Consider the following 12770-nt stretch of genomic DNA (forward strand, 5'->3'; position numbering starts at 1 on the left):
AAAAAAGAAGACTTAAAGGTATTAAAAGCAGAACGCAGAGCTTTTTGCTGTATGGGGTTTTTTTGTTCTTGTTTGATTGTGGTTGTTTTTATTGTTGTTTTTAATTTTCATCAGTGCTCTGCTGTTGATTTTGAAGCATAATAAAGTAACAAACATTACCCTGAGCACAGTGGCTTTAAATGCTGGGTTAATTTACACTCGGAACGGAGCTTTCGGTGTCAGGCGATCTTTTTTTTGCCAACATAAGCACTCAGCTGAAACAACAGCTATGACTCAGTTGCCAGCGAACACCGCTCGAATTGATTTAGTCCCGGTTCAGATTTAGCACATAATCATGTTCAATTTGATCCACTGCGCTGCCTAGAGATAAAAGGGTTGGGGAAAAAAAAAGAACTAGATGTAGCGTGTGTCAGTCTTTGCGGTGATGTCATTGCCAGGAGCGATGGAACAGCGAGCGCCGTGACTCTGCTCAGTGGTGGGTGTGCGGGGACAGACTGGGAGCAACTCCGGGAACTGCAAAGACCTCGTGTCGGAGCCTCGCAGAGATCCAAACAGAATTTTGGACTGTTCCATTGCAATACTGAAGATTTTCTTTTATTGTTTTCTTTTCTTTCCAATCGTTTGTTCCGCTGAGGTTGCCTAACTCTGTGTGCAGAGGGGGGGATGCCAGCCCGGAGCATGGACTGTGATGTCTCCATGCTGGTTGCCTGTGGGGTTGACGTGGAGATTTTTGCCAACCAAGAGGTTAAGGTACGAACCTGCAGTTCTTTTGTTACGGATGCTTCTTAGAAAAGCCTTTGGGGAGCGATAGGCATTTGTATGTGGCGATTCAGAATAAGGAGGCAGATGAGATTCTGCTGCAGCAGCGAAAGACACGCAGTTTAAAAAATCTGTTAATTAGGGGAGAGAAATATGGGAGAGAAACATGCCTGCTTTGTACTGTGTTTGGATAAGCTGGAAGAATAGGCTGGTGTTTACTCTTTAATGATATAAAAAAAGGGTTATATAACCGACATCTGTGCATATGCACGTTTCATACTCACAACAAATCATTCATTGTTAATTTTGTCGAGATATTTTTAGTCCGGTGTCACTTTTTTAGATCAGCCTTGCTGCAAATGTTATTTCTCAATGTTGATAATCTTCAGATACTTTCACTCGGTTGAACAGCAGCTGTTTCTTTTGTTCAAATCCATATTGTCTGTACAAGTATAAATGTTTTGTGAAGGGTTAAAAGTTTGTAACAAGTATTCTGGTGCATCTGCAGTGTGACAGAATACAAAAAGTTGTGCATCTTGCATATCATATGAATGCCTCAAAAATAAGACTTTAATCTAAAGCTTGATATGCTGGGTTCATAGTCTTTTAATTAGACAGCTGCTGTGGAAAAATCATTGTGTGTAATTGCTTACTGTTGAAATAATTATATTCTTCTTTTACTCTCATATTACTGCAAGAAAATCACTGCAAATTAAGTTTGAAAAAGGAATTTTGAGTATGCTTTTCACAGATTGTCTGAAAGAGCTCATAGACGTAATCCAGTGACATTGAGCAGTTTATTTAAAGGACAAAGACACAGACAACTTTAGTTTCTAATACTATTGCTCTGTTCTTAGTGTTAATAAATTTGGGACGGGGAGAAAAGGTTTTATGAACTGGAGGTCAAATATTGAACTCCTGTGTAATTCTGAGTCAAACATTGAACATGGAAATATCTGGAAATCAAACCATTTTCATTTACAAGAGGTTATTAGGATTTTTATTTCCCTGTTAACTAGTTATCAGGTGATATAATGTACAGATGCTTTTGTGTTCCCAGCAAGAGATTCTTCTTAAATTAAGAAGCTTTTTCTTAACAGTTTAATACTGAATCTATACATTAGATAGGGAATAATTCAGATGAATGGTTCAGGTGAGCAGTCTTGTCTGCACTGACATCTTTCCTGTAGCATTTTGAAGTAGTAAAATAATCATCTGTTTATTCCTTTTTTCGTTTTTCCTTAATGACATGTTTAAAAAAAAAGAAGATAGCAACTACACCTGCATTGCTATGGACTTGTACCTGAAATAATTGTCTTTTCAGTGTCTCAACATAAAACTATACAAGAAATTAAAGTTTCAGTGGTCTTCTTGTATCCTTATTCGTATGATGATAGCAATGAAAACGCACAATTCTGGCTTCCATGAAATCAGCAGAAAGCTTTATACTGACTTTGGTAAGACTTAGATTAGCCTGATTTAAGCTGCAGCATCTGGCAAGTGTGACCCAGGAAGGCGGGATAAAAGAGAATAAAAGTGTTACAGAGACGGCACAGGAATTGTCATCCCTTTGATGTTACTTGGACTTTCTGTACTTTGTTTACTTTGGTTAAAAATGCCTTTTTTTATTTGTTGTAATGACTGAGGGCAAAGACTTTGGGTGTATTTACAGTGGAGACTGCACTGCAGACTGCACTGCAGCTTAGTAAGGCTAAGCCTACTTGGAAGTTGTCTGGCTTAGATGCCAGCAGCAGCCTGTCCTCAGTGACCCACAGCTCGCTGCAGATTCGTTTTCACTTACGTGTCAACAAATTCAGTATTTGGGGCTGTGTCCAGCGCTACTGCAGCTGGGCTGAGCCCAGAGCTCAAGCCTAGCTAGTTCTGTGCTCATCCCCAGCCTTTCTCTGCACAGCAAGCATCCTCTCTGCGAAGGTTTCAGTGCTGCTGATATTTTAAAAGTGGAGAGACCTACTGCTCTTTGATCATGCCCAGGACAGTTGCAGAATATATGTATATATATATATATATATTTGGCTGCAAAAGGGGTTCCCTTCAATGTGTTTGTTGTTGTTGTTGACAGTATGGTCACTGTCAACATAAAAATGTGTATGTTGACTCGAGCATGATGGGAACATTGGGCTTTAAGGTTAAAAGGGAAGGAGGTTGTTTCTGAGAAGAGATGGGTGTGGAAGTTGAAGGAAAAAAGCAAAAGCAAGCACAAAAATCCTGTCTTCTCCCACCCACTTCAGTTTTCTGGGACCTCTCTGCCCAGCCCTTCTGCAGGTCAACTGGAGGACACAAGCAGTACTGACAACTGAAGTCTTGGCTCTTTCAGTTTTCTTCTGCTAGAGAGCTTTTCGTGTAGGGAAGAGCTTTTTGCAGGGAATGTTCCTTCAGTGGTACAACAGATGTTGAAGGGGCTGAAGAGGACAGTGGACAGGAGCGGCCCTGTTCGCCGGGCCTGCAGTGAAAGAACTTGGTGTGAGTTTGGGCTGTGGAGCAGGAGATCTTGCAGCAGGTGGCCATGATGTCTCTGCTTTTCCACCTATGGAAGTGACCTTATTTTCTTTTATGGTCTTAGCGTCTGGCAGACAGGCTCGGAAATGCGCTGATTTTCCATTTGGCCTCTGGAACAGGAGAGGGGTTACTTAGTACTGAAATACTCAGTACTTAGTACCGAAAGCAAAGCTTTTTAGTTTCAGCATTTGGAGGCTCATCCTTTCAACAGAGGCTTGTGTAAAAGCCCTGAAACCAGCAGCTGGCGTGACAGAGTTGGCTCACGATCTGTGAACCCATCCAACAGGCCTTTCGGTTTTAATAATCCAAAAAGTTGGATTTGCTACTAAATGTATAGTAGATGAGGAACTAGTAAAGTTGAGAAGGTAACCGTGGAAATCACAAAGTGCAGTTCTGCTTTGAAGTTCACCTGGATAGGTGTCACGTATTGATGATGGTTTTAAACTAAAGGAGGGGAGGTTCAGGCCAAACATGGAAGAAATTTTTTACACTGAGGGTGGTGAGACCCTGGCCCAGGTTGCCCAGAGAGGTGGTGGATGCCCCATCCCTGGAGACATCCCAGGCCAGGCTGGACAGGGCTCTGAGCAACCTGATCTGGGTGAAGATGTCCCTGCTCATGGCAGGGGTTGGACTGGATGAGCTTTGAAGGTCCCTTCCAACCCAAACTATTCCATGATTCTATGAATTAAAATTCTTTCAGTGCTTCTGGATTATAATTTTATGTAATGATGTTTGTTATATAAGCAATTAGCTAATGAATATGTTGTTTATTTCTAATAGAGAAATTCCAGACATCACTGAAACAGTGGAAGAGAATTTAAACTCATAGCTCTTACTCTACGCAAGGTATTCTTGTATTAATTCCTCATGTTCTCTCTTCAGTTGTGTTCACATGCACCATTCGGCTTGGCAACAGGGTGTGATTGGGACGACGAGGCATTACTGTAACAGAGAAGAAATATTAATGATCCAGACTGAACAAATTTGTGTCTGAAGACAGTAAATTAATGTGAGTTATCTTAATGCAGAGAAAAAACCAATGCCAACATTAACCAGGCAGCAAAGGGAAATGGTAGAAATAGTTTCACTGTTTTGACCATATTGCCTTGGGAGATTAATCCCCATTGGACCAGGATCTCTGTCAATCTGTAAATTCATTATTCAGTTCAGACGCTCCAGCGAGCACACTGCTAGTATTGGTATTTTGGGATCGATGGTTTGGACATCATTCATTGCCCTGCACTTGCCTTTGAGAGGTTTAGCAGTCTTACATCCTATCGAAACTTCTGAGGTCTAAAGGGCAAAAGCAGACTAGGTTTTTGTGTTTTTTCCTCTCCGCTTCAATTCTCCATTTGTAAAAGCAGCTCATTCACAGAGATGTTTTGGGATTTAAAGTTTAAGTGCTCTAATATTAGAGTCAAGCAAAGAAAGCTGTAGAAAAAGGGAGGAATGTTGCTGCCCCTTTGAACACTGCCAGCCGCCCAGTGGCACAAATCATGACTTGTTGGGAGAGTTTCAGGGTTTCTTTTTTAAATTCTTCTCCTTAGCCACGTGAGCTTGGTTTGTCATAAGACGCCACATAACAGCACAGCTACTGAAAATACCCTCGTGGCTTGAAAGGACTGCTCTATAACTTATTTTAGTATTTTCTGTACCTGATAGTTCTATTTGCAAGTAACATCGCACCAGTGAAATCTTCAAGAACAATAGTTGTGCTTGAGAAACAGATATACTTGTCTTTTGATTTCTGCTTATTGTCTTCATCTAGAGTAAGTAACAAAAACAAAGAATGAAAACACATATTTATTGCTCATTTATCTCACTTAGTGCTTTTAAAATAGGACTGTCTGGTTTGGAGAGAAAAGTGCAACCTCTTTTTCTACGGTATTCAAAAGGTTGTTATATCAATATAAGTGATGTAAGATAAAGGAGTTAGATACAAGATGTCACCTGTGTTTTAAGAGGTTTGTAATCTATTTTTTTTATATAGAGCAGTAGTTTCTGTGTTGTAAATATGGAAAAATTTCAAAAGCAACAGAAATATTTCATACCTAAATAAGCAGGTACATGTCCAGAGAGATACTTTCCACTTTTAATTTACTGGTAGCGCTGTTCTCTGTTCTTCAAAAGGTCCCAGGAGCTGTCATGCTGTTTCCAGCACGTTGACCTTGCTGTGTGGCTTCAATGTCGGTCCTGGGAAACTCTGAGCCAGCAAACCTGGGGCTCCCGCAGACGGAGGCGCTGCCTGTAACCTGTGCTATAAAAATAGGTTACACTTTGTCCTTCTAACAGCCTCTGTGTGAAGGCGGTTGAGTTTTTGTGTTCTTTCTGATCCCCATTTCTGTTGGGTATTTCTCATGGATATTTTCATGAGGACAATTAGCCAATGAGCAAGTTGTGGTCAAAAGAAAATAAACAACAGCTAAAAATTGTTGCTAGAAAGTGCAGCATTAATCCAAGGCAAGGTAATGAGGTAAGATGGATCTTGCAATTATATCAATCAATGGCCTGGCCTATGTGAGGAGCAATGAAGAGATGGTGATTTTCTTTAGCAGATTTGAAGAATTAACAGTACAACCGTAGATCGAGATACTGCCAATACAGATGCAGGTATAATACTGATTATTCATTAAATAACTACTTTGCTCAGAATTCACACAAGAACACAGAGAGTTGAAATACCAAGATTCTTTATTTTTTTTTCCCAAATAATTTTTTCAAGGGCACTTTGTTTTCAGGCCTATAGTGATCTAGTCTCATTATCCTCTGAAGGTACTGAATACGGGCACTGTTTTGTCTCAAGCTTTACTGATATCATTTGCTGCTTCTTAGCATGATCTAAGCTTTGATATGGAGAGAAGTTGCAGATTTTGGGCAGAGCTCTGCACCAACCTCCTTGTGTGTATCTCTTTAATAATTTTTTTTTCACATTGATTAATGGATATGCTTTATGGTTATACAGTTCTTCCTTTAATATATTCTAGGGGTGATTCTACCAAAGGTGTTAAATAACTACTTAGTTTTGATCATTCACGTGTTGAACCATATATTTGCTTTGGAAGATATTGTCGAATCGTGTGCTAGAATGCAAACAACCATGACAGTCTGGTCTTGAGCAAACAGAGGCTGAACAAGAAGAGAACCTCAGTTTAGCAAACACTTGGCTAACGCACAAGCTGCCCAAGTCCAGGAACTGGCCAAGCTGAGCCTCTAGTCAGAGCTTAGTTGCTGCAGGATTTTGTGTTTTCCATTCACTTATCTATGGTGATTCCAGGACTGTGTGCATGGGCTTTGCCTGGAAATTTCCCCCATTCATATGGCTAAGTGTCAATAAACACTTTCTCCTTCTAAATGCCAACAGAATTAAAATTTTCCCCATGGGAGACTTCCAAGACTGTTAAAGCAGCTGTATTTATTGACTCCCTAGTCTTGACTCATTTTTGGTTAGATCATATAGGATATTATACATTTCATTTTTCAGACCAAATAGTAAACTCCTCCCCTTTTTCTTTCTCATTGGCAATGCTTATAAAATGCAAATGCAGCCATCAAGTTTGGCTCTGGCCTATATTTCCATCTGGAATTCAGGTTGATTTCTGCTTTGCTCATGTTCATTCCTGAAAGTGCTTTCTCACAGCATCATGTTCTTGTGATGCATTTAACTGCCCTCATTTGGAGTTGCTGAGTCAAGAAGCCTTTGGTGGCAGCAGCTCTGATGGAATAAGCATCCCCACTGTCCATGTGGGATGTCCCCACTTCAAACTGGGTGATCGATGAATAAAAAGCTCCAAGTATTTTCATTTGCAGATGGAGAACTAAAGAACCAGGAAATAAGTTTTCTGATTAGGAAGCAGGCTTGGGATGTATTGAGTCTGGTATAATTAATAATCCTTGGTTTTAATTATTGGGTTCTGTAGATGTTCAGTCTCAAATGCTGTTTGAGCTCTAGATGCTTTCCAGAGAGCAAGGAGCTTTGCTTCGTCGATAGCTGGATTTTGGGTTGGGTTTTTTTTGGAATTAGCCCAAACTTGCTGCATTCCAGAATCTGCCTGAGATTCTGGCAGCGCCTGGAAGGAGAGATGGATTTCTATCTTGCAGCATGGCTTCGTATTTAGCACAAGAAATGTTCTGCAGCATGGAAGAGCCTCCAGTTTTGCAACGCCGCATCGTCCCTTCTGTTGAAATAATAGTCACTGAGCTGAGAAACAGAACGACCCCATTGTGCTGGGTGTCAACAGACAGCCGTGCACTGTAAATCCTTCAGCTCAATTTGTCACTTGGGGAAGTATTATATCATTATATCTGTCTGCTCCATATAGCGCAGTGAGTAAATTCTGTACATTGGCCATAAAAGGTGGCGGCATTCAGGCAGCTGAACCGTGCAATGAGTTCTGCTGGGTTGCAGCCAGAGAAGTGGTGACCTTGCCGAAATCTCCTTCGTCCTTTTATTCGTGTAGGTCAGATGTGCTGGTGTGCAGGGACATGGACAAATTGCAGTAAAAGAACTGCTAATCCTCTCAAGAAATAAAATTCCGTTTCTGGAGGAGATAAGATTGTTGCATTTGTGGTATAAGCCTTACTCCAAGTTTACCAACCTCAAGTTTCATCCTTTACTGTGTTTCATCCTTTACCGATGACAGAACTGAGGGAACGGCAGGAAGATGTGCCAGGGGAGGTTCAGGTTGGACATGAGGAAAAGGTTCTTCCCCCAGAGGGTGCTGGACACTGGAACAGGCTCCCCAGGGAGGTGTCACGGCCCCAAGCCTGACAGTGTTCAAGAAGAGACTGGACAACGTCCTCAGACACACGGTGTGAACTGTGGGGTTGTCCTGTGCAGGGACAGGAGTTGGACTCCATGATCCTTGTGGGTCCCTCCAACTCAGGACATTCTATGATTCTGTTGCCTGATGACAAGGTTCATTCAGTTTTGGTTACTTTTCTATGTTTATCAAAGAAAACCAGTAACTAAACCAATAAGAATACGAACTTTTCCATTGTCTAAATAAGTAGATCTATACCGGGAAATTAATTTTAACCACTACTTCTCTGTAGCGGATGGTTTGGCGGGGTCCTTTTTAGTTATTTGTTGTTTTGTTGTTAGTTTTTTCTGGGGGGAGGGTGTCTTGTTTTGTTTAGGGGATTATTTTTTTTTTTTTGCTACTGCTGAATAAAACCAGAACAAAACAAACCCCCCAAGCAAGCAGACAAAAAAAGAAAACACCACCATCAGAAATGGCCTTTCTCCCTCAGAAAAGCACATTTAAGAGAAGCAAGTTTCTTTAAGGAACGGGTCACTGGTGGGAGTCTTCTGAGCTGTGGATTTAAGGTGAGGGAGGAGGAAAACAGTCAATTATCCCAAAAGGTGGCTGAAATGAGGATGGGGAGCATGAGGTTTCAGAGGAGGGAAGTCAGTACAATGATAGGGCTTGATTTGATTTGATTTGATTTGATTTCCCTGTCCAGTGCAAGACCAAGAACTGAGAGAACTCTGGAGGAGGCTGGGGCAGGGAGGGAGGTTGTTCCAGGCTGATTGAGTGGGTGGCAGAGCAGAGGTGTTAGGATGGAGAGAAAATTGATCAAAATGAGAATAATCAATGAAAGACGAAGGTGAGAACAGACAACTTGGACTTCTCATGGTGTAGCGGAGTGATTTAAGGACTTTGGGAGCAGAAGCTGACACAAGATGCTGGAAAAACACAGTGATGGTCAGAAAAAGGGGGACTTTGTGACAAAGCTTTCACCAGGCAGGTGTCAGCATCATTAAAACCTTAGATTAATTAATCTTAATAGCTTTCTGCTTTCTGAAAGCATCTTCCAAAGGCTCCCCCAGGTGACAAAACCTCTTTGTGAGCCGTTACTCTGGGTTGGTGCTGTTCTCCTTTCAACTCCCTCCTCAAAACCTTTTGGTGCTAAATGTCTGACAAAGATATGCATAGGACATATAGGATATATCTTATCCCTGCCTTCTCTGTTGTTCTGCTTCATTCTTCTGGAATTCAGGAAGGCATTGTGTGATTTCTCTTGTTGTTTTTGTCCAGTATGGTAGATGATACTAGAAATAAAAACCCATCATTTCTAAATTGTTGCAAGTATCCAAACAGTAAGTGATACAGCAAAAACATGATCTATCAGATTATGAGTGTTCTGGGCATACATCTCTCAGCAAATGGAGGTAGGTGATTTGTATTTGATTTATGATTCTGATCTTAACAATTCAGGAAGAAATTAATAATGGAGGTATTTTGGTGAAAAATACTTTGATGTAAGTTTTTGAAGTAAAGTCTGAGATCTGGTGAACAAGGAAAATTAATTCTTTTTAAAAGTAATTTTCAGCAAGGTTATGGAGCTGGCAAATAGTGTCTCCTAAGAAGATTATCTGAGAGACCGAGAGGTGCATGAGAATTCACAGTTAAGGAGGCACTTTTGAATGCATAATGGAGATTATCTGTCTTGATGCAAAGAACAGATGACACAGACATTAAGAGACTCTCATGGCCAGATCAGACACTCCTGTTGCTTTACAGCAGTTTAAGGATTTCTATATAAAGTGAAAGCCAAGTGTACAAAGTCACAAGATGAATTTCAGTGGGCAGAGGGTTTAAATAAGAACAAGGCAAGTCTTGTGACACATCAAAAGTAAGAGGAAAACAATGTGCAGATCCATTAACAGCAAGATACATATCGAACAGTGTGGGGATGGTTACAGTATGACTGATTTCATTTCAGATCAGACTGAGGAAGTTGATAAGGCCTTCTATGCGCAGCTGAGAGTGGCCTCACAGTCACAGGCCCTGGTTGTTGTGGGTGATTTTAACTTCCCTGATGTTTGCTGGAAGGAAAAGGGGCCCAAGAGAGCTGGATTGCATTCGGAGATTGCTTCTTCCATGCTCAGGATCAGAGCATCCCCACACGTAGGAAGTCGAGGAAGGGAGCCAGAAGGCCTGCGTGGTTGAATAGGGATCTGTTGGGTATGCTCAAGCAGAAGAGGCGAGTTTACAGGTCATGGAAGCAGGGACTGGCCACTTGGGAGGAATATAAGGCTGCTGTTAGAGGATGCAGGAAGGCAGCTAGGGTAGCCAAGGCCTCCTTAGAATTACAGCTGGCGAGAGGGGTCAAGGACAGCAAGAAGAACTTTTTCAAATACATAGCAGATAAAACTAATACCAGAGGCAATGTAGGCCCACTGATGAGTGAGGTGGGTGCCCTGGTGGCAGAAGACACAGAGAAGGCAGAATTGCTGAATGCCTTCTTTGTCTCTGTCTATTCCGTTGGAGGCTGTCCTGGGGAACCCTGTACCCCTGAGACCCCGGATGAAGCCAGGTTAATGGAGGAGTTTGCTTTAGTCGATGAGGACTGGGTTAGGGAACAATTAAGTAGTCTGGACGTCCATAAATCCATGGGTCCAGATGGGATGCATCCGCGGGTGCTGAGGGAGCTGGCTGAAGTCATTGCTAGACCGCTATCCATCATTTTTGCCAAGTCTTGGGAAACGGGAGAGGTGCCCGAGGATTGGAGGAAAGCAAATGTCACTCCAGTCTTCAAAAAGGGCAAGAAGGAGGACCCGGGTAATTATAGACCGGTCAGCCTCACCTCTGTCCCTGGGAAAGTAATGGAACAGCTTATCCTTGGTGCCATCTCAAGGCACATCAGGGATAAGAGGGTCATTAGGGGCAGTCAGCATGGCTTTACCAAGGGTAAGTCATGCTTGACCAACCTCATAGCCTTTTATGAGAATGTAACAAGGTGGATGGATGATGGCAGAGCGGTGGATGTGGTCTACCTTGACTTCAGTAAAGCCTTTGACACAGTCCCTCACAGCATCCTCACAGCTAAATTGAGGAGGTGTGGTCTCGACAATAGAGTAGTGAGGTGGGTTGCAAACTGGCTTAAAGAGAGAAGCCAGAGAGTGGTGGTCAATGGTGCGGAGTCCAGTTGGAGGCCAGTATCTAGTGGAGTGCCTCAGGGGTCAGTACTGGGGCCAATATTATTCAATATATTCATTAATGATTTAGACGAGGGAATTGAGTGTACTATCGGCAAGTTTGCTGATGACACTAAGCTGGGAGGAGTGGCTGACACGCCAGAAGGCTGTGCCGCCATCCAGCGGGACCTGGACAGGCTGGAGAGTTGGGCGGGGCATAACCTGATGGAATTTAACAAGGGAAAGTGTAGAGTCCTGCATCTGGGCAGGAACAATCCCAAGTTCCAGTATAGGTTGGGGCATGACCTATTAGAGAGCAGTGTAGGGGAAAGGGACCTGGGGGTCCTGGTGGACAACAGGATGACCATGAGCCAGCACTGTGCCCTTGTGGCCAGGAAGGCCAATGGCATCCTTGGGTGTATTACAAGGGGGGTGGTTAGTAGATCGAGAGAGGTCCTCCTGCCCCTCTACTCCGCCCTGGTGAGACCCCATCTGGAATACTGTGTCCAGTTCTGGGCCCCTCAGTTCAAGAAGGACAGGGAACTGCTGGAGAGGGTACAGCATAGGGCAACAAAGATGATGAAGGGAGTGGAGCATCTCCCTTATGAAGAAAGGCTGAGGGAGCTGGGGCTCTTTAGTTTGGAGAAGAGGAGACTGAGGGGTGACCTTATTAATGTTTATAAATATATAAAGGGTGAGTGCCACGAGGATGGAGTCAGGCTCTTCTCAGTGGCAAACAATGATAGGACAAGGGGCAATGGGATCAAGCTGGAACACAAGAGGTTCCACTTAAATTTGAGAAAGAACTTCTTCTCAGTGAGGGTAACAGAGCACTGGAACAGGCTACCCAGGGAGGTTGTGGAGTCTCCTTCCCTGGAGACATTCAAAGCCCGCCTGGACACATTCCTGTGCGACCTCACCTAGGCGTTCCTGCTCCAGCAGGGGGATTGGACTAGATGATCTTTTGAGGTCCCTTCCAATCCCGAACATACTGTGATAATGTGATGTATGTTGCATAAAGTACTTGACAGATAATCAGCTAAATTAATAGAAAAACTAAACAAAACCAAACCAACCCCACTAGTGGCCAGAGCAGAGAAAAACTGCTACAAATACAGAGGTAAGACAGTCATTCAAGTATATGAGACCTGATAAAATCTACCAAAGAATGCTTTAGCATACAGTTGAAATAATCTTTCTACTATTTGAAATTATCTTTGAGAATTCATACAATCACAGAGAGACTGCTGGGGATGGGAGATGGGAACAAATAGCATTTGTGTTTACAAGGAGAAAGGGGAGAAAAGCCTGAATAATTACAGATAGTTTTGTCTCACTTGAATTTTGGAAATTAGTTTGTAAGCACTTTGGAAGTAATTAGGCCTGGGCTGTCTAGAGAAAATCATGTCCAAGCAATGTGGTTCATAGGGCAACTGGGTAAGTGGAATAAAAGAGACGTGGAAGGTAGATATTTTAAATAAAGCTTTCCCTCTGTTCAAGTCATTTTCATAAGTAACTACAGTCTAAATATAATTTCCTTGAGGTGGAAATTCCATAGTTTTTTAAAAAATAC

The 12770-nt window shown here is 42.3% G+C and overlaps 1 protein-coding gene across 3 annotated transcripts in view; it reads left to right on the forward strand.

Moving 5' to 3' along the window:
- RCAN2 (regulator of calcineurin 2) overlaps positions 1–12770 on the forward strand; it is a 95899-nt gene that overhangs the window by 49642 nt on the left and 33487 nt on the right. The window contains exon 1 of one of the 3 annotated variants that reach the window (XM_065833990.2): positions 490–750. The exons of the other annotated variants lie outside the window; for them this stretch is intronic. Within the exon in view, the coding sequence (XP_065690062.1) occupies positions 664–750 (87 nt within the window). The 5' untranslated portion in view covers positions 490–663. Of the gene's footprint in view, positions 1–489; positions 751–12770 lie in introns of those variants that run through there. 3 annotated transcript variants of the gene reach the window in all.

Source organism: Patagioenas fasciata, chromosome 3, assembly GCF_037038585.1.
Source record: "Patagioenas fasciata isolate bPatFas1 chromosome 3, bPatFas1.hap1, whole genome shotgun sequence".
Classification (NCBI taxonomy): domain Eukaryota; kingdom Metazoa; phylum Chordata; class Aves; order Columbiformes; family Columbidae; genus Patagioenas; species Patagioenas fasciata.